This window comes from Acanthopagrus latus, chromosome 13 (genome assembly GCF_904848185.1).
Source record: "Acanthopagrus latus isolate v.2019 chromosome 13, fAcaLat1.1, whole genome shotgun sequence".
Classification (NCBI taxonomy): Eukaryota; Metazoa; Chordata; class Actinopteri; order Spariformes; family Sparidae; genus Acanthopagrus; species Acanthopagrus latus.
Window position 1 is genome coordinate 6,825,749 of NC_051051.1, and position 22,907 is coordinate 6,848,655.

The 22,907-nt window shown below is 40.4% G+C and overlaps 1 protein-coding gene across 9 annotated transcripts in view; it reads right to left on the minus strand.

The window, feature by feature from the left end:
• Positions 1-565: 565 nt before the first annotated feature.
• The window catches only part of LOC119030977 (glutamate receptor 3-like), a 93,081-nt gene continuing 70,739 nt past the window's right edge, over positions 566-22,907 (minus strand). For 3 of the 9 annotated variants that reach the window (XM_037119010.1, XM_037119007.1, XM_037119008.1), the window contains 5 exons: positions 19,973-20,171; positions 11,770-12,017; positions 10,873-10,987; positions 3,088-3,336; positions 566-2,239 (listed from right to left, as the gene is read on the minus strand). In XM_037119010.1, the coding sequence (XP_036974905.1) occupies positions 3,091-3,336; positions 10,873-10,987; positions 11,770-12,017; positions 19,973-20,171 (808 nt within the window). In that variant the 3' untranslated portion in view covers positions 566-2,239; positions 3,088-3,090. Of the gene's footprint in view, positions 2,240-3,087; positions 3,337-4,480; positions 4,663-10,872; positions 10,989-11,769; positions 12,018-19,972; positions 20,172-22,907 lie in introns of those variants that run through there. The other 6 variants (XM_037119011.1, XM_037119009.1, XR_005078482.1 and 3 more) reach the window with 5 other exon arrangements.

The following is a 22,907-nucleotide window of genomic DNA, read 5'->3' on the forward strand; positions in this document are numbered from 1 at the left end:
CCAGATCGTCTGTTCCAACCTGTTCCTTCCCAGAGTCTCCATTGGCCAAAGCACCGCCTGGAGCTCCTCATTTTAAATTACCGTGTGGCTGCGGTGACCAACTGTTAGAAAATTCTCAAAATCAAGTTTTTATCGGTCTAGAAACTGAGTTACTTAAAAATATCAGAATTTATAATCAGATCATTACCAGGATCTTGTTTAAATGAGAATTATATAGCAGCTATTGGAGTTCCCAGTGTTTTACATGTGAAACAGTCAGATCCAACAGAATACAGCCATTTTATGCTCTTTTCTTTCTTCATTTTCATTTCAGACTTCTCTCCCCTTCCTTACCAACGTAATTAACTCAAGATGATCTTGACTAAACAGCGTGTGTGTGAAGTTCCCGTAGTGATCTCTGAAATAAGACCTGCCCGGTGTGCTGCGTACCTGCAGCAGAGGAAACAAATTCTACGCTTCAATAAATGACAGATGTGGTTTCCCCCCATTTTAAAATGATCCAACATGATGCAATAGTTTGTTGTTTTTACATGTAAAGAGGACAAATGAGTCAAAGTCTAAAAGGTGAATATAAACCTGCTTTTATTAAGGAAATGTAATAAAATCCTTTGTACATGGCCTCTCCACAGAGGTTCATTGTGTTCATACATGCAACTCTCATGGTTGAGGTACTGTTACAAATGAACTGGAAAAAAAAAACAACAAAAAAACAAACCGGATCGCACGTCGTCATCGGACGCAAAACTAAACCCAGGGTCCATTTCGAGTTGCAGTTTGGTAAAACTATCACCGAGTTCACATGCACTTTTAATCTTGAGGGGGGAGAGAGAAAGGATGAGAAAGTCTGATATACTAAACAAATGTAGGCGTACATGGTTTGTAGCAATTGTAGGTTGATTTTTTTTTTTTCTCCTTCAGTTTATAAAAAAATTCACTTATACAAACAGACGAATGTTTTTCATTTGTAGCTCTTTTTCCTCAATGTACAGTTCACCAAGCTCGCCTTCTGCATTAATGCATAGACACAGAAAGCTCATCACAACCAAAGAAGCTATGGTGTGTGTGTGTGTGTGTGTGTGTGTGTGTGTGTGTGTGTGTGTGTGTGTGTGTGTGTGTGTGTGTGTGTGTGTGTGTGTGTGTAATCAGTTACCAAAAGAATGTCGAGAGTCACAGCTGCAGATACTGCATTTTACATGAGAACGGCTTCTACGTGTGTACAAAGTGTAAACCATAAGCTCAGTTAAACCATTGGAATATGCTGTTACATTAAAAAAAGAGGGGGGTCGCTCTCCTAGTCCCTACGAGTTCTAATGATTTCAACAATATGGCACTAAGTGATTAGAAGCTGACCTCATTTTCAATTTTTTTTTTTTTTTTTTTAAATCATCTCCAAACGGTGGCAGCTGAAACAAACCAAGTCTTGCGTTTTCTTCTTCTTTTTTTTTAACAGAAGCATCTAAGAGAACAGAGTTGAGTTGTGAATGAAGTCCAACAGGCTGCGAGAAATAACACGGTCGCAGGAAGCAGCTTCTGATGACCATAGTTTCATATTACTGATAGTTTCCGAGTAAAAAAAAAAAACTTGGGGTACAACGTCGTCACTTTTAATTGATGCTTAACCCTATTGATCGATGCTTTGTCTTAAATATCATGAAACCGAAAAATAGTCTTATAGTAAAACAAGAAAATGACTTTTTACTCCACTAAATATAACATTTAATCCAACTTAAAAGAGTTCACCACAAAAATATGTCTGTAAAGTATTCAAATGACTTAATAAGTACTCCAGGACGGTTTGATTGCAAATCATGGCTTTTTTTTTCGTCTTCATCTTCTTCGTCAGAATAGAAAAACAACGGAAATTACAACAGTTCATCTAATTGTCATTTAAAGCAATGTTTTGCCCTATAGTTCCACAGATTTGATTTTTTTTTTTTTTTTCAAGTGAATTCAAATTTTTATCTGCATTGCCATGACGCTGAAATGCTCCATAAGGCACTACAAGAGGCAAATCTCATGTTTCCAGAAGCAAGAAAAGTCCTGTTGCGTCATTGCCCTCTGTTAGTGTGACGGGCCTCACAAACCCAGAATGAGCTCTTGTTGACTTGTTAGGCTTGTGTCCAAGCTGATGACAAAGAAGACAGTCGCCTCCAGGATGCCAGCCTCGGGGTGTCGGGGGTCACACAGAGTGGCTGTTTTCCGTCCAGACGCTCCAGTGGGAATTGACACATTTTCACTTCTGCAGAGCCGAGAGATGTGCAAAGGGTGAGGATGAGATTCTGCTGCCGGCACACTGGAGCAAATCACTTTAGGCTGGTTCGACTCAACAAAAAAAAAAAAAGAAAGAACACATACAAGTTCCCCTGCAGACTCTGAAAAGCAATTTAGTGAAACTTAAACTGAATTATTAGTTCGGTCCTCTCATGATTTGTGTGGCAGCTGAGTTGATTTAGCTCAATTTGAGAGTTCAATAACAACCATCAGAGTCAGAAACATTAGGAGTTCACTGATGTGAAGACTGAAGTCAGTGCGGACTTCAAAGCCCCTCCTCCAGTCAGTTTCTCTTCAACGTGGTGTTTAATAATCATCTGTAATCTACTGCAGTCATATATCATTGTTCCACATTAGCAACTGCTTATATTTTGTGACTTTGGGCACAAAATTAAGTTCAGTATTTGATTTAAAAATAACATTTCTGAATGTTTCAAACTACAAACACTTCACACCTGGAAGCACAAACTTCTGGCCCGAACAATTCATGTTTATAAGTTCGAGAAGTTCTGAAAACTAACACTGGAAATGTTCCTCTGGATTAACTTGAATTAATCAAATGTATATATTTAGGTTAAAGGGGCAATATGTAAGATTAAAAAATGAACTAAAGTTGTCAACAGAATGTGAATAAACAGCAGTTTTGACATTACAATGCCTAAATTTTGTGTCGCAGAGATTTCCACTGAAGGTCCGAAGCAGTTGCCTTCTTACATACTGCACCTTTAAGTTAATGATCACACACTGATTGATCCCACCTATTTTACCTTTCTTTTTAAACTGACACAACACAGAAACAACGACAAAAGGACGTACCCGTTAGATCTTAACGCTCTCTGTCCCGTACACGTTGTAGCCTTCACGGTACGTGGCAAAATTCTGGGTGTTTGGCGGAGGGGCTGGCTTAAAGTTCTGGGCATTCTTTGCCAGCTTCAGTCTTTTGGTTTCTTGCCGTGACTTATAACAGAACTCTATCAAAGCCACGGTCATAGCCAGGCCGAGCCCTCCGACCAGAATATAGAAGACTCCTGCCACGTTGCTCAGGCTTAGTGCACTTGTCTTGTCCTGGGGGAGGTAGAGACCACCGTTAAGACATGATGTACTGGCACGGTGAGGCTGAACCTCAAACAACAATGCTACACCAACACCAATCCTACATGTACACCCTGCTGCACTACGGCTAACTCTGAGGACGACTGCTAATGGTGTCTACAAAACCCTCTTGAGGTACAAACGCCTCATTTAGCCTACGAGGGGCAAAAACTAGAACAACTTAAATGTGTCTGCTTTCTACTCTAAAGAGCTGAGGAGGTGAATGTAGAGAGAGAGCCGCTATCTATCCAGCTTGATGGTCTCTTTACGAGCCCACACGTCTAGAGGAAGGCGGTCGTGGTCGTACAGGTCTACAGATTAAAACCTATCATAGCTGCTCAACTTCAACACACTGCATTTGTACAATCAAAGTGGCAAGCTGTGGAAGGGGGGTGGGGGTGTGGGGGGGGGCGAATTGAACCATTTTGCTGCTATTAAAAGCCAAACAGTCATATTGAAATTAATTTATGTGAGTTTTACCATTTGCATTCCAACCCCGGAGGGCGAAACTCTGTAACCCCCCCGAAGCCGTTTTCTACCTTTAGGGAGTCAAATAACTGGCTTGTAAAACTTCCCTTAAATTAATTAAATGTGGAATATAAAGTTCCATGCTTTGACACTCCGTCTATGAGACATGACTATTAAATACCATTTGACCACTTTACACTCGGATGGTATTTAAAGGTCAGCTCGGAGTCAGAGTGAGGAGGCCTCTGGGGGGGAGGGGGGGGGGAGACTAGCGGCTCGTATCAGGGAGCTAAACAGACCGCAGATTGCATACAAATGATGAAGACCAACGATAAACTAACTTTCAATAAAGGTTTGGACGACCAAACAGCAGTATAATGGTTTCAATTCTATGATTCAACTTTCAATTTTTTTTAATGGTATGGATCAAAAGAATGTGTGTGTAGTCATGCTGCACTTATTATTATCATTATCATTATTTTAACAAATCTGGAGTTGTAAGAAAATGGAGTCATGTCGTAATGTAATGGATCATGATCAGACTGTTGATAAATCCGACTATGTGCGAAGGTTTTAGTTTTCATGTCATAGCTTGATTAACATGTCTGACAAAGGATGTGTGCTTTAGATGTTTTTTTTTTTTTTTTTTTTGCAATATGAACAGTTGGGTCAAAATGCATTTTGCAATCAGTATGAAAAGACCTGCAGCGACTGACCTTACTTCCCGAGTCCTTGGTTCCACATTCACCCTTATCGTACCACCATTTGTTTTTCAGCTTGTCTAAGATGCCTTGTTCACTGAGTTTCAATACTGCAAGGTTTACAGGAGTTCTTCACGTGGGAAATAACATAAATAACATTATATTATGTTATTTTATGTTATTCAACTTTCTTTTAAAACTACTTTATACTGTGCAAAGCGATAGTAGTAGGGTCCTGGCCAACACATCACAGATAGCAAGCAACACTACAGTATATATACAGTATATATATATCAATATATGACCTTTTTTTTCATAATCCATGACTACCCTAGCATGCCAGACCCCACCTATATCGCTTTGAGTAATCGGCACACACTGATCACAAGAAGAGAGAAAAGATTTGAAACTTGCAGAATAAAGCAGCTGCTGCATAGCTTTAACAGAATGGAAGAAAAAACAAGAGGCAGTAATTGCTGAGGGCACATTTTCTTTTCTTTCTTTTTTTTTTTTTTTTTGCTATGGGCAGCCTTTTTTTTTCATGTTTAGCAAGGTGGATCTAACAGGAACCCTTTCTTGACTAACAGACAAAACACAACAGCTCAGCTTCATTAGTTGTTGGAGGCTAATGTCTCATAAAACTTTCCCCCCTTGAAATCAGAAACATCTGTACCAAATTTAGACCCTCAAAGTCAAGGTGATCTTGGTTCATCAGTTTATCTATTTATAGTTAAAGGTCCTGAAAAACGTGATTGTGAGATTTGTTTTTTCAGGGTGTTTGTTTTTGCGAGACATTAAGCTCAATCTCCCTGACTGACAGATTCCCAGGCTTATTTCCTTTCAGAAAAATAAAGATCAGCGTTTGTAATCGCCATCAAATATATTGTATTCACCACTGTTATATCTAATAGAAATACAAATCATGTTTTCAGATTATTTATACGAAGAAAACAAATACGAGGAGGAGGAAGAAATCATGCATGATGTTAAGTGGATGATCTGCGGTCCTGTTCTCCGGTCAGAGCGCTTTGAAAGGAAAAGTTATGATGATAAAACGCAACAACAGGCTGAACATGAACCAAACTGTTGTTTGTGAATGAAGATTTATGCAGTAACAATCCCACATAACAGCGATCTGTAATTATATTATCCGGACAGAAATACACTCTGGATGCTTACGACGCATTACGGAGACACTGTGAGGATGAATCACAAACAAAAATGATGTTAAGTGGGTCGTTTTTTTTAGTCCATTCGGGAGCAAAACAGCTAATAATCACAGATTTTTCATAATAATTGTTTTTAATAGTTGTTCATCTCAATAAAAAATGTGGCTACAGTAATTGTATTAAATTTACATTCACCCTTTCCTCAAGTTAATTACTGTTACATAAAATATACAGCGTTTGGGGTGAGACGATCTACTCTATGGACATTTGACGTTTCTCATGTTATTATAAATCAGATATCTGCAGTTTTCTTTTCAGGTGTAAGAAAAAAAAACAGCTGCTGGTCATCAGATTGAGTCCCAGACCTCAGACGCACCACCAGGTGGTGGCCATGGACTTTTAAATAATGCATTGACATGAAGTGTCCAGGTTCATAGTTTAGACTCACTCACATATATATAAATATATATACATATATATATGTATGTGTGGGTATGTGAGTCTGTGTGGTAATTTTAATGTATGGAAACAGATGATAGCAGTAACTAGAGGACAGGTTTGTTGTTAGGTTAAACACTAACAAGGTTTGGATTCATCACTTCATGAGGATAGAAACACACTATATATTAACTTTGGTCACAAAAGATTTAAGACCTAGATTTAAAGGGTGCAGAGAGAAATAACATCTCAGAGAAATAACCGGGACTTCAGAGGTGAAAAATGCTGCTCGATGGAGGTAACAGTGAAGAAAACCACGTCTGTTTCCACCCTGGCCCCCTTTTTCTAAGCAGCTTGGCTTTTTGTAATTATTTTGTCTGAGAGACATAAAATCAAAGTGTTTCTGCTCTGTGGCCCGTCGCAGTGTAGCCGGTGCTGCTGAATAACTCCACCTGACATTTACTGTCAAGAGAGAAACACTGAGCTGTCCTGAACCTCTGATGTAAGAGCAGCTCACAGCTCCACGCAGAGAGAACTCACACAGGTTCCACCGACCAGAGAGCCTCTGCACACAGCAAACAGCTCAAATTAAAGCAAAACAACTAAAATAATAATTAGAATTATTATGCATGCCCGAGATGCTTACTAATTAAAATTCTACAGCACTGAACACTGAAACTGAACTTTTAGTTAGTGATGGTCTGCAGAGCAAAATCTAACAAACGACACACATACAGTTCATATTACATAATATGTTGTTATTATATCATTATCGTGGAGTTTGGACTTGGTGAAGTGTCAGGACACTTGTTCTTATTCACTTCATTATATCCACATTACTGATGATTATTGATGATTGATCTCATTGTGTTAATATTTTGTCAAAGTACCAATAATCATCAGTTATTTATCAGATATTTGGTGAAAGATGTTGTGATAATTGACACAAAAACAAACTGTGTATTGTGATAAATCCACATAGAACACTATCTAAAAATTAACTTTGTAAACTAAATGTAGAGTATATACTATACATAATATTTTATATATATGAGAAGCCCAGCAGTTCCATGTTCCTGACTTTTTACATTTTAATCATATTTATTTCTGCAGATCTTATTTTAACTCCTGTTCTATCACTATTCTCACAGCACATATTGTACGAGCCTGTGACAAATTAAATCTTCAATCTGTTTAATTGCAACTGATTCAGCGCCTCTTTCTACAAGTCTGAAGCTAAAAAAAAAATACCTTTAACGGCGAAATAAAATAAAGAAAATTAAACATGAGTCATATTACATGCCAAGTATAAGTACTAAGGTCAGCAGGGAGCTCATGTTTCATGTATATATATATAAAAAAAACCCACAGTATCGTCACATAGTCACCTGCATATCGAAGCCACTGAAGCCTCTGTCGTCTCTCTGGTGACTGTCGGCAAAGGCTCATTAATTATGCATCCAGTTGACGGATCAGATTTCACTCAAAGCCTGGCAGAATTGGAGGTAATGTTCTCCAGGAAGCAGATAGGCGTATTTAATTATAATAATCTAAAGTGGACTGGTTCTCTCGAAGACGACAGCGCCGCAGAGGGCACGAGTATAATGCTGTTACACTACTAACTTATTGAACACTTGCATGACAATATGAAATATGATTTTTTTGGTTGTTTGGAGTACAAATTCAACACTTTGATTGAGTACAGGGGGTGGACAGAATAACATAAACGCATGTGCAATCAACTGTAATGCAATGCAACAACTAGTGCTATAAACATTACATTTGTAAAGTTTAATGCTAACTAATGTTAAAGAGCTGGTGACAAATCTACAGTCATAAATTACAGATTTTTCAATGAATCACTTGTGTTGCATCTTTAGAGACCTCTAAACTTCACAAAGGACGCATTAATTGTTGTATTGGATATGATACATTGTTGAGGTGTTTCTGTTATTGTGTCCACCCCAAGGAGTTGACCAAACCTCCGCTGCCTCTGATTTAAGTCACATCAGAACTTTACCCTTCAGTCTCTCTGGAAAACAAGAAAACAGGAATCTAAAAGCATTCATGAGCACACAAAATAAAAACCTGCATGCACAACACTAACTCCCATGGCCAAATCAAGACATACATCACATACTGTATAATGTCACATCCGTAATGTAACATCAAACAGCATGAACTATAAGTTACCCAAAAGGATGTCAATGTTTTAACTCACCGATGAATGAAATTACCAGTTGTGGATAAGTAATGTTGGAAAAGAAAAACATTGAAGTATCTCTACTCAGAATTTGCTGAATTTGAATTACAGCAGCCCAATGAAGAGATTTCTCGTATTTTCTCAGTGGTAGTTACATACAATATATTTCCATCCTGTTATTAAATCATCCACTCGTGCGTTTTTCTGAAAGTGAAACAAGGACAAAGAAATGTGGCAGTCAGACGTGACTGTGTTACGCTGATCGTCTACTCTCTTTCTAACCGGGTGGGGGGGGATCGAGGCAAGCTGCCGCTGAGAGAGGAGACGGCTTCTTTGTGTTATCCCATCACCGGTATCCACATTTATCCTGCTCACTCAGGAATGGATGACTCGAGTCGATAACAGCAAAGTTTGCCTTGTCTCCTCTCTCGCAATTTGCCACGTGTAACTGTGGTCATGATGCAAGCTGAAGAGCAGAGGCAGAGATGGATCCACAGTGGGGGCTGTTACTGCGCCCTGGTGTCTGGAACACAAGATCAGGGGCCTCATTTATACCAAGGCTGTACAACAGATTTTAATTGCAAGGAGTCGTCATCTGTGTACAATATTATTTTAGATGATCTGGAAAAAAAAAAACAAAAAAACCAAAGCTCCCAGTTCTTCTGCAGAGCTGAGGCTGATGTCCTCTGCGGGGATAAAGTGAGGATAGGTTATGCACGTGCACACAGTATGACAGACAAGCTTCACGATGGTCATTAGCTGAGATTCTTCTTGTCTATTTTAACTCCTAAACATGACATTAAAAGTGAGACTATGTGACTTTTGGCAGAAGAAATAACACAATCTTGATTCATAAGCTATAAATCTCAGTATTCGGTTTGCTGCTACAGTCCAGCCATGTCCAGTAGCTAACGGTGGCTAATGTAGCAATGTTAGCTAACTTTAAATTAAAGATAGGTGGCATTTGGAAGGTTGAATCACAAAATCTTCCTGTTACCGAATGAAAATATGAATTAATATGCAGTGAATCTTGGTATTTAGATTGCTTGTGATCTGCTATGTCCACCAGCTAATGGTGGCTACTGATAGATCATGTTAGCTAACTTTAAATTATAGATATGTCACTTTTGAAGGAGGATGTAACATGATCTTCTTTCTGCAAATAAAAACTTGAATTCAAAAGCAATAAATCTCAGTATTTAGTTTGATGCTACAGCCATATTTGATCCGCTTCAACCAGTAGCCAGTGGATGCTAACGATACTTAATATGAGCTAACTTTAAATTATAGATATGTGACTTTCTGAAGGAGAAATAACGCAGTCTTACTTTTAAAAATGAAAAGTTTCATTCATAAGCAATAAATGTCAATTGGCTGCTACAGCCTTACTTGGTCCGCTACGTCCACTCGCTAACGGTGGCTAATGTTAGCTAACTTTAATTTACAGATATGTGAATTATTTCATAAGAAATTACATAATCTTCCTTTTAATCCAAAAGCAAAAATTCTCAGTATTCTTTGCTGCTACAAACTTACTTGGTCCGATATGTCCAGTTAGCCAAGCTAATGGTGGCTAACATTTGCTAACTTTAAATTAAAGATGTTGTAACTGACATTAGTTAGCTCACTGACTTTATGAATCTTGACTGTTTGTCATAATGTCTCATAGCATGTCAAAGTTAAACATTTCAATTGTTTTATTTTAATCTAAGTCACACAGTCTCACTTTAAGATGTGGGTGCATGTTCACTTAGCTTTGTGCTCTCTATAAAAAAAGCGATCTTAATACAGATTCAAATCAAATCCTCTTGTACAAATGGGGCCCCTGGTCACATCTTATACTCTACTACTGCAGGGTTTACCAGGTCAGGGTGGCCATGGATAGACTTTGACTGGCCTTGGATCAAGACCAACCAAAGGTGTTCTGTCAGTCTTACGCTGGATTTCGATGAGAGGATGTTGGACAAAAAAGTTTGGACCGTTAGTTTTCACTGTGCCATTAGAATTCTCACGTTTGCCTGCGATGCTTAGTCCCCTCAAGACAACGCTGTTCCCCGTGCCTGCCCTAACACCCAGGCGGCAGATTGGAGAGTGCACACATTGCTCGACTTTGGAGGATATGATCGTAAAAAAAAATCGGATTAGTTTGAATGCTTCAAAGCTCTCACGTTGGCCTGTAGATATAAAAAACAGAGCGGAAGATGGTTTCCGTCTTTCATAACTACAAGCCAAAAACTACTCTGTCACAAATACACCATCAAACAGTTTTATCTAATATTCTCCTGTCTTACTTCTACACTTTGGTTTATCTCACATTATTGGGCTTTTTTTTTTTTCTTCCTCCATTAGCCAAGTAAAGGGTTCCCAGTTGATCACATTTGCATAATAAAAATATGTAAACAAAAAAAACAGACATGTTTATCTGTAGCTGATTAACAAGGTATTTGGGCCCAAAGACTACAGCCAGTGACGACAGCCTTGCCGATTACTCTGTTCTAGGATACCCGACTTTGGTGACATTGAGGCTGACCTTAGAGTCACCTCCCCCGCTGCCGCACTCTCCCTTGTCGTACCACCATTTGTTTTTCAATTTGTCCAAGAGGCCTTGCTCATTCAGTTTTAACACTGCCAGGTTAACAGCATTTCTTGAAACGATAAAACATAACTTGTAAGAAAATGAACAGGTCCGTGAGAAATCTAATATAGAATATTAGTAAAGAATAGTGATTATATCAATGGTTCATAAGGGGAGCACGGAAGGAACAAATTGGTGAGTAATTTCACTGGTGTGGAAGGGTAAGAAGCAATATTTGTTTTACAGCAAAGAAAATGTTAAATATTAGAGAGGTGGCATGGAGGGTTACATTGCTTGTAACTGAAGTGTGCGGGATGGGGACATTCTGTCATTGTTGAATTGGAAATAAGAACATTCAGCATGCGGCTTAAACATTCATCACAACTGACAGACCAGCATAGTAAACTAGCAAAAGAGACATATATCAGTGTTGAATTAGAAGCAAATGCAAAAGAGCACCACAGGAAAAAAAAACAAAAAAAAAACAGGAGGGGAAGGAGAAGAGGTTGGAGGGAAAAAAGAGCAAAAAACAAACCGAGGTCGGAGGGGGAGGAGGGGAAAGTGAGAGTGCACATTCACATTCAAATGGATTTACACACTAATATACCAAAAAACCTTAAGAGAGAGAAGAAAGTAACAGAGAGACGCACACCAGATACATAGGACAGAACAGAAAAAATGGCTAAACGTGTCGATCGAACTTATAAAAACTCTTCACTCATAGATGCACTTTGAAAAAAAACCAAGAAGAATTAAAAGGAGTGAGGAAGAAGAGAATGGCAGAAAAGGAGACATCAGGGTAGGTGGAATACTATAACAACATGGATGATATTGTTATAATATCCCACCCACCTTAATGCAGAGCCTTTAGGAGTGGCCACACCGTATCCCTTAGAGTCGAGGTTTCCGCCCACTTTCATGGTGTCGCACGGCTTCCGCTGCTCTATGTACTCGTTCATAGTGGACTCGAGCAGAAACGCGAACTTTCCCTTCGACTTTCGTACTCGAGAAACTCCGTCTGGCGTCGTCTTGGCAAAGACCGAGGGCTCGGCCGATTTCATGTAAGACCACATTTTCTCATACACTGCTATTTTGGAGCGCTGCATTTGAGGACACAGAGAGAAGACAGGAGACAGTTTAGTTATGCACACTGACAAGCGTAAAAAAAAACATTCACAGTGAGCTGCTGTGGGTTTGAGTACAAGAAGAAGTTTGACATTTTGGGACATTTTCTTATGTAAGAGGATCGATATCACTGGAGCTGGAGCCATGAGGCGATCAGCTCAGCTACACTTAGGGGCCGCATAAAATTATTATTAGGGTGGGGAGGAAGTCTGAATGTCCAAAAGAAATAAAGACGCTGTGTATTACCTAAGGCAAAACAGAATGCAATGATTTGAGCTGTATTTAATTAAAATACATAACCAAGATGACTGTACATTTCGCTTTCTAAAAAAGCAGGACCGTCCGGAGAGTTATTTATGTTTTCTTTGGTTTCTCTCGTTGACTTACGAATAAACTGTGATCGTCCTCCAGCCAATGCCTCAAAAATTAATATGTTTACCGCAAAAACAACACTCGCATTTTGGAGGAAATAGCTGCTAAATAAACAACGATTAGTGCCATCGAATGAATAAACGGGGCTCGGACACCTTCTCTGGAGGACTCACATTGAATCACTGACAGCTATAAAGAACCAGCATCACTGCTCCTCTAATCGTTTTTGGTTCTTGGTTTCATTTTGTGTGTTTTTTTTAAATAAATCTCACAACGGATGAATTAAATAAAATATAAATCAGAGATTAGAACAAAAGGCACTCCCCTGTTCTCCCCAAAAAAGTCTGTAATTAACACAGAGACGTGAGGGTGATGTCAATCTTCTCAACTATCCCACTGCAAGAAAGTCAACTGGAGTCAAACTGAAGCTTTAAAGCAAAAACAACCGCTGCACTTCAGTCCGTGACGTCACATTGGCGTTGCAGTTTCTGGCCCCAGTGTTTCGACACTCAGAGCTCAGCGGACAGTGTTTTAATCCGCAGTGGATTCGCTCTCTACATGTTAACAGTGCAGCGGAGGTAGCGGGCTTCGTGCCAGCAGCCTGAAGTCTGACAATCTGGCAGCTCAGCAGAAGCAAAACGCAGCCCGTGTTTGATATCAATATTAACCGACAGACGCGACCTCGTCCTCCGCTTCAGTTTGTGCTCCGACCAGCAGGTCACAGCTGGAGTCACAACCATCACGGTTTCAACTTTGAGTTTTATCAAATAAATCCCTCCATAACGACATCTGAGGTTTATGCTACATTTGAGTTTGTGTGGTTATACTGACGTTAAGGCCTGTTGTGCATCATCTAACCCTCCGACAAACACATAAACAAGGTCAGTATGACGGCGTTCATTCATTTCTGACTCTGGGAAAGTTAAAATTTCTGCAAACTACTGAAACTAAATACTACTAATATAACCAAAGCACATACATGAAGGCAATTATTCTGATTAATATACTGTATATAAATATCTGTGCATCTTCCTCATCTTAGTAGTAAAGTCATTCTCTATAAGTTAATTATCTAATTATGTTATATTAAGTTGTCCCTCAGAATCAGAGCGTTTTGAGATTTACCAACTTTTTCAGCATCTTCTGTCAAAACTTTATCCTGCACATGACCTGTTGCTTCATCTTTTCATCTGGTTGTTTTTATTTTGGATTTTCAGCCACGTATCTTACTGCAAATCCCCAAAAACAACTTCCCACCATTGAAATCGCGATAATAAATGAGTCCAGATCTCAAGGGTTAAATGTGTGACAAAACTGTCATGGTTTGGCTTTTTAGTTTCGTTGCTTCCTATTCTATTTTGTAGATTGTATCCCCATATGTCATGTTTTACAATCCTCTTCCTGTCTTTGTCCTTTTCCCATCCCTTTTCTGTGTTCACCTGTGTTTTGTTTGTTAACCAGTCTCTATGTTTTTCCTCAGTCTTTGTTTATTTTTTACGTAGGTTCCCTGGTTCTGTTTTTGCTCCTCGCGTTAAGATGTTCCGGCCTACAAATCCTCTCCGCCAAATGTCAGAAAAGTTGTTTTTGTTGCGTATCCATCTGAACAAACGCCACGGCATCACAGTTTAATAGTTTTTTCAGTGACAATTAAAAGTGTGATACTAAAATGTCCTTTCTTTTCCACTAATCCTGAATTATATCAAAGAGAATATCTGTCTGATCATGCAGCCTTGACATCTACTCTGTTTTTAATTAATCTTTTTTCAAAACACTGCGCAAAACACATTATCTCTATCACTGCATTCATAATATCCAAATGTCTTCACAATTAGGAAAGTAAAACCTATTTGAACTTTTTTAGAAAAGGTGACATGTTTCTTGTTTCTCCCTTTAACTTCCACATTAAACACTCCAGTTACACAATAGTAAAAATCCTAAGTGACCAGACGTTATTATTACATCGTCATTTGTTCAAGCACCAATACCATTTAAAAGAGTTGAAGTTGACCATTGTCTGACAGTGTGCAGAAGTGTGACGCCGCTGCCTTTAACACATTTGACCTGCTTACTACGAGACTGACGGCTTCACCTCTGTGGCCCAGTCAGCTGCCAGCTGGAGCAGCTACAGACACGCACAGCGCGGCCCTGCTCTGACACTCAGTACACTGCTAAAAATGGCCGGCGAGAGGCTGATCGCTGGTCACCGGGGAGCTGGAGTACACAGCTGTCTACAATAGAGGGGAGAGAAACACAGAAGCTGCACTAAACTGGGCTAACGTGACCTTCCGCTGAGCTCGGTGAGGGAGGGAGCGCCTCAAAGGAAACTTTGGGCGGAAACTTTTTTAGATTTTTGACATATATATTTTTTTTTTACATGTCTGCGAGCGGCAGCTTGTCAGGGTTGTGGTCGGGGCATGACAGGCGGTTTTCATAATCGCTCTGGCAAACAGGAAGTAGAAGTGCAAACAAGTATGTGAGATCAGATCTCCGAAACTCTGGAGGAAGAAAATAAGATCTGTTATCTGCTATTCTCTACGACCCTAATCATTTTGAATATACAAGAATGAGCTATTTGTGCATTGCTTTTATTCTGCATGTCTCATTATTTGAGTTGTCCTTGGCAACAGGGCAGAATTGCATGTATTAACTCGCTTATTTATAGATTTAATAAAGAGAAATCCAGTGCGCGTGACCAGTAGCACTGTGAGTCAGTCCCACATCACATCCGGCAGGTGAAAGTAAAAGAAAAGATCGGAGTAAAACTTGTCAAACTACGTCGAGTCGATGGCGTGCACGGGAGTGTTGTGTAAATAATTCACCGGGGAAGTAATGGATTGTGGGCTCGGGCTAGTACGTGAATCATTCTTGACATATGCACGATTTCAGCTCAGCTGAGCGTTCATGTAAACACTCCTAACATGACAATAATATCTGATGACAGGCCTGACCGTAGTGTGAAAACAGACATTTTTCTTTTGAGTTAGATGAAGACACACGCCTGTCAGGAGCAGGTCGGTCGGCCGACTTGATATCTGTTAACTCTCCCCCCGTGCTGTCAGAGGAGTCATAACTCTCGCTGCAGCAGTCGCGGCTTAACGAAGACAAACTGTTCAGTAAATTAATACTAATTAATCGCCACAAATCTTTTTAACTGACAAACAGGTCGTAGGTCCTCTGATTCGTGAGGAACTTTTACCGCCCCTCAATCCATTCTGGAAATAAACTGGTCTCAACTCTTCCAGCTACCAGTTCATCTGTCAGCTGCTGACTGAAGGGCTGCGAGTGATTCACGGCCCTCTGCGCACGTCTGTCACTCTGTCATACGGAAAGCGGAGCCGACAGGCCAAACAAAGCATGTGCAATCTTCCCGCCGTTTTATTTTTATCTGGATGCGGTTCCCCATTTTACATGCATTGGTGGAGGATATAATCAAGACTCATTTACTGTATGTTTCATGATCAGCGGAAACGAATGAATAAAAAACAATTAATAACACAGTTAATTTAGCAGCAGCGCCGGGATTAAAGTAAAATCTATCACGGTTACAACTTTTATGTAATTGAAAGTAAACAAACAGCTAATTTGTCTGTTTCGGCGGCTGGTTGAAAGTTATTGTGAAAACCATTTATTTTGTAAATCAATGGAGACGAAGCAGCTGAGAAAACTTAACACACAGCAACCCATTCAAAAAATAATTCATAAGATGTGTCAAACATTAGATTACATGTGTCCATTTAGTATTAGCTTAGCTTAGTTTAGAGAGCAGAAGAAGTGGGAGGCAGCCGAGCGTCCAAAATCTACCCACTAAAACCTCCAAAGCTCACTAATTAACATGTTGTCTCTTCTTTGTTTTCACCTGTACAGGCAGCTTTGATGCAACGGGGGAAATAGTTCCAGTAAACAACTCCTTGTGAAGCAATTACCTCTCGAAAAAACTCCAACTTTTAAATTTCTGTTTGTGTGCAGATTAAACAAAGGAGATATATCATGTTGATGAGTGAACTCAAAAGGTGCTGGAAGGCAGAATTTTTTTTTTTTTTTTAAACTTTGTACAGAGTAATGCAAGTCGTAACCGCCCTGCTTCTAATCTTTATGCTAATCTCAAATAATCATCTTTAACATTACTACAAAATCTCTTTAATCTAACTGTCAAAAACATTAAAATGCTCAAATGAAAGTGTGTTTCTAAATCCTCTCTGAAAACCAGAAAGGAATAAAAGCAAGTGTTTTAAATAAATGACCATGTCAGTTGTCATCATATATTACGTGCATTGAGGAGGCTGTGTGATCCGGATTATTTGATGCTCCTTCTGTTGGAGATCACTGGGAAAAAAAAAAAAAAAAAGAAGAAGATATTTACGGCTCTTAATTAATCAGTAGCTTTGAATCACCGGATTTCATCAACCGTTGCTCAGAACGGCTCCCCTGCGCTGACATTTTCCAGTTCGGAGGAAGAAAAAAGGCAGTCAGGATGGAGTCACTCCACGCCTGTCAATTATCTCCGGAGGAGCACCTTTGACAAATCACAGGCTGCCAAATACATCACGGATTAGCACATCCGCCGCCGCTGTGTATGGAGCCGCTGCTACCGTGATGATTCACCAGGAAGCCTCAAAAACTGATCAGTTTGATACAGACTTTGATTACAGACACATGACACATGAGTATTTTAGGGTGTCTTCTTGTGCCTACAATATCTCCTTTCTTTTAGTCATCATCTCTTTTATAATCTTTATAAAAACACGAGTCCAGTTGTTCGCAACCTGACCCCACAACTTGTATCAGTCATTAACAATGGCAGGGAGGAGTGAGTAATAAAACAAGATCCAAGTTTGACTTTGGTGAGATGAAGTCCAGCAGGAGAGCATCGACACACTCGAGAACTCAGTCGCTCACTTTATATCCGCGCCCCAGTTTGAGATTCTCTGAGCTGATAATACAAAATGGAAGCAGTCCGCTAAAAAGTTTCTATTTGACGACTGAACTTCTGCTGGCGTTGTCGCTCTTATCACTTAATAAACTCATTCCACTGGAAGGTAAACATTCGGGTGTTAAACAAAGTTAAAATTGGCAAACAACCCGACCCTGACAAACTTTGGTGTCTTGTTTAACCACGTCTGCTGTCGTCGCAGTCAGTCTAACAGAGCTTCTCCTACAAGTCTGAATTATAACCCAATAAAAGTTGAGAATCGTTGAATGTGCTGTATTAAACACATTTATTTGGGGATTTCAGAGAAAACTACATTTAATACGAACGCTTATTGCTGCCTTAAATATCATATCAGTAAAATCCATCTTGATTTTATTATCGGCGTCTTCAAATTCTACTGCAGTCTCTTCCATTTTTCAGCATTCTGCTTGGATTTTCTCCTTCTCAGTCGTGTCTGAACAGCTGCAGTTTTCACAAGTTGAAGTAATGTTTAAACGCGCTGCAGTGCAGGAGACAGCCAGTTACAAACGACCTCCTCCACACCGATCACGGCGATCGCTCCATTTCTATGCCTTCAGACCTCGGTTCAGTTTTGGCACAGCGGACCGAGCCATTCTGCTCCGACGCCTTTATAAATGAGCCGGGTCACAGAAACATTAAACATGCCTCAGCTCGGTCACACCCCTGCGAAATCAGTCCTCTCCACGCACACAGACAAGAATATTTCATCCCAGAGGTAAAAGCGCTGTCGCCTTTTTTCTCTTGAGAGCGACGCATGCTTTGATTTGATTATGTTTGGACCGACTCCGTCCTCTCCTGCCAGAAGTGAGTGTGTAAAATGGAGCAGATACCCAAACCAAACAGACGGAAACATGCTGTTCCATCCTGACTGTATTTACACAAGCTGTCTGTAAATCTCCGAAGAGACTGTATGATGTGATTTTATAACTCCCCGTGGACCAAAGCAAGAGACTGACACTGACACACTGTCCCTCCCTGTTCACGACCAGATCTAACCAGCCATTTGTATTTATCAAACGTCTCAGACTCGCTCGGAGCAATCACACCAAGAGACCGACTGGGACTAAAAATAGACACAGCTCAGTGCCGGACATTGGTTGTGAATGACATTTCCATTTCTGAGGAATAGGACGCCGTCTTTGAGATTGCAGTTTTGTGACAGAGGACCACAAATTGGAATTATAATGACATCTTGGAGTTCTTCTTGAAAGTCTTTTTCCTTCTAAAGTTTCAAACACAAACACACAAGTAGCCTGATAACCTGCTCATTTCACTTAATTCAATGTAAGTTGCAGAGACCTGGTCTGCAATTCATCCTTACTATTTAAAGCAAGCCATTAATTTAATGTAGATGATATATTAACTAAAAGACTGACAGGCTTACACAGTCTGTCACCTGCTTTTGGCACATTAATTCACTTCCCTTCATTGTATTTATGTTCTTATGCATGTAAGTTAAAGACGCTCCTCTCTCCTACAGAAAAACTGCTCCCGAAACGTCTCATCAGCCTTTAATCTCTGTCAGCGTGTCACATGTTTGCATAATTTATGACGAGCAGCTAGTTTGGCTCGGTGCTGGCTCAGGCATGTGTGAGCTGACCAATCAGAGCAGAATGGGTATTCAGGAGGGGGGGCGCTTAAAAAGACAGGAGCTACAACAGGGCGTTTCAGACAGAGCTGCAGCACTGGACGCCATGAGAAAAACCGATGCATATTTTGATTATTAAAGCTTGTAAACATTCTAGTAGTAACCCAAAAGACAATTATGGACATGATAATAAGCATATTACGTCTCCTTTAATGTCTTTAAGACAGCAAACTTATAGGTTCTTTATTATAAGATGTTAATGCATTGTGCGTCCGTGATGAGAGTATTCATAACTTTGCTTTTGCAGCACTTATGAGTAGCAGTGATAGAAATGAATCTGCATATTAGTGGAGCCGCAGTGAGGCTAATCAACATTTGGTTTATGACTCTATTGATGGTTCAACAAGGGAGCATAATTGTCCCAGACGCGCTGCAGAATTATTCCTGTTGCCAGAAAGTATCAAGCTGGGGGGGAAAAAAAACACATTTTTGATTTCAGAGAGAACCAAAGTTAATTTTGTGGACAAAATGGATTTGCAACCAGACTGATAACAGGCTATATCTCCTCTCATCCTAATACCATAATTTAGTTTTGGGATGTTCTTCTCTGACATGTGAAAAAATATGAGCTCAATCTTGGCCGTCCATCCCAAAGCTCTTTTAAATCACTTAACAAAAACCAATGCATGTAGTTTCCTTTGGCTGTTTGCTCCTTTAGTCATACTTAATTCCTTTTTATATAAAACACTGTGCACCACTGTTTTATGATGTGCTGAATTAATCACATGTAGCTGTAGTATTAGTTCTTTAGTAGTGCTGTATCAGGGGAAAAAATACAATTCTAGACATTATTTTATTGATTAATCATTCGATTTATTACCCGGCAGGTAATAAATCAAAACCCACAGCGAAGCTCCGGAGGCTTCTTCTGCTCTGTGATCTTGGCCAACATTAACTACCGTCAGAACCGCTCTCGTTATGCAGCGACAGCATGGACGACAGCCAGCTGAGACACTCACCCTAAAGAACTCCTTAGTGGAGCCTGAGTCTAACGTCCCATAGGCGATCTCCGTCTGCTTGGCCAGGTCCTCTGCGCTCTCGATCGGAGACACCATCCTCTCCACGGTGAGGAAGGCGGCTAGGTTAGCCGTGTAGGAGGAGATGATGATGAGGGTGAAGAACCACCACACTCCTCCGACGATGCGCCCCGACAGCGACCTGAGAGGGTGCAAACATAGCAGACAGAGAGCAAATCTACATAGGGTGGGGAAGAAGGATCAGTTTCCAACGTGCCTCCTGCGTTTGGCTTCTTATCAGCTCAGTATATTTTGAGAAGTACAGAGTGACATTAAATGGAAATACTCCAGAAATTGCACTTTAACACACTGCTTGAGTTAATGCTCTTACCCAAATGTGCTCCGTGCTCAAACATATGCGCATGAATTCATTTCAATCACATATCATAAACTTAATGTAGCTGCCTTTACAGCTAATTAATTCTTTCAAAGTCTTTTTTTTTTTTTTTAAAAAGCCTCGTTACATCAATATAACTGTGTCCACAATTAGTTCTGGAGCTAATTCAGGTGAGCAACCAGGTGAGATAGCCAGAAACGCTCAGCACAACAGCAGCCGGAACCCAGCAGTCTGCAGAACCACGCCGGGCCTGTTATGAATCTGTCCAAGATTACTTGGGTTCATTCCAGGAACAACACTGGCGCAGAACAACTATACAGTGTTTGTTTTCTGTCCTCGTCTTCAGCTTGAGAGTACCAAGAAACTGTGAGCACTCTGTTGTTTCAGGTAGTAAATGTATCTGTCGGTTTGAAGCTGCAGCCAGGGTTTGGTGCAGGAATTTGTTTGAATGTTTGATCTACATCCTCTTATGTCAAAAACGTTACGCCATCACCACAAATTCAGACCAGAGACCAGACAGAACGAGCCTGAAGAAAAAGGCTCCACGAGACTGTCTGCTGCTGAAGTCAGGGTGTGATGAGCCGGAGCGCTCCGTCACACAGATACTCCCGTCCTGCTCGCTGGTCCTTAACCAATTCTCCACAGCAGAGACTCCGACCTTAAATCCATGCGTAGCAGTGCAACTCTAGGTTCATATATTTAAATTTGACTATTCTCTCTGGTACCATTCCCCAACTTCCGCAATCACACACACATTCCACTGAATGTCCTCCTCACAGCTGAACTCACGTTTCTCATTTCGAATGGGGATCCATTTGGACCGCTTCACTGCACTGCCAATGTACAGCTCTGGATTTCCCTTGATATACTGTTTTTATAGCTATGACTTCATGCTATCCTGGGGGGGGAGGGGGTTCAAGCTGTCAATGTTTTGTTTGTCTTTCGAGGTTGCAGTCATAACCTACACTGTGGTCATCAAAGTTTTATATAGGCTGTTATTCTGGGCAGTATTTGTTTACATATTTTCATGTGTTACTGACAGGGACATACAGTCTTGGAACTGGTCCACTGGATCGCTTCACAGGCCACAACAGCTGCAATGCAATTTTTGAAGACTAACGTGTACCTAGAGTTACTGTTTTCGCCGCTGACAGACTCAGATTGGAGCGAAGGATCCCCACAGAGATATTTTTGTTGCCAGATTTATGATCTTAGTTTGAAAGTGGCAAAATAAAGCACTTACTGTGGATTCATTTTAAAGATTTAAGGATTACAGTGCAACCATCTCAGGTATGGGGGTCAGCTGTGGTGATAATAGACAGATTCCAAAACTTTTGTTACCTAATAGTCATTTACACACCAATATAAGTATGAGCATACTTGAGATTAGTTCATCTAAACATGGTTGAACCAAAGTTGTGGGTTCTAGCCACAATAAGAAGAACTGGAGATTACGGTTAAGCTGGAATTCATTTCCTCCTCTGGTGACAGTAGTGACCTGGCAACTGCCCGTCAATGTCAGGGCTTTAGAGTAAAACGATGGAGTCAGCAGCTTCCATTCATCGTTCGTACTGTGTGGAGCCACAGCTCTGTGTATTCCAGCTTTCCACAAGCTGCTTCGCTCCCACTGCAGCACTGAGTTACGTTGCGTTCAACTATAAACCTTCCTACCTGAGCATCACAAGTGTAACCATCAGATGCAGCTATCACCTGTCTCAGTCAGCTAGCTGGACAACTTACCACGCCGACCCCATCAATTACATGTTTCTTCTTCAGGAGTACTGATAATAAAAAGGCTGTTCTCTGTGGGAAAGAGAATAAAGACTTGCAGAATGCTGAATGTCCCACTAGTAAAAGCCCCACATTTTTCCATCAGCAAATCATTAACCACTCCATTTGCTGTCTGATCCAAAGCTATGAAACCTCTTCTCCTATTATCGGTCATTGCTCTTCAATCAGCGTCTCTCAAAATCCTCCAAAGTCCCAGAAAAAAAACGATGACAGAGTCAAGAATCCTCGAAGAAAAAAAGGTCAGGGACGCCACAACAGTGATGACTGGGAGATGGATGGATGAATAGAGGGGATGGGTGGATGACCGTCGTATTGGGAAAAATGCAGTTATGGTGCTGATGATCTTTTTTTTTCCCGCACATAATACATTATATGCACCAAGTTGATGACCGTAAAATGGAACATGCAGCAAAAACACGGTAGCCCTCCAAGAGTCATGAAGAAGTCAAGCAGCTACTTTGAGTGAAATGTAATGACCCCTGTGCATTTTACAGCCCTCAGCATGGTGGATATAAGTTATTTTGTGGATGCAAAGCATCACTGCCAGCATGCAGCTTCAAAACAAATGGATGCACAGCAGAGTGAGGATTCAGAGAAAAGAAAATGGGAGGAGAGTGCAGTGAAGTGGAGCATGAGGTTGGGTGGACAGCAGCAAAGCTCAAAATAACCTATATGCACCATGGCAGGGTGGAGATGTATGTGTACGGGACTATAAAATGCAGAGAGATGATGAGGACAGCTGAGAGGTGA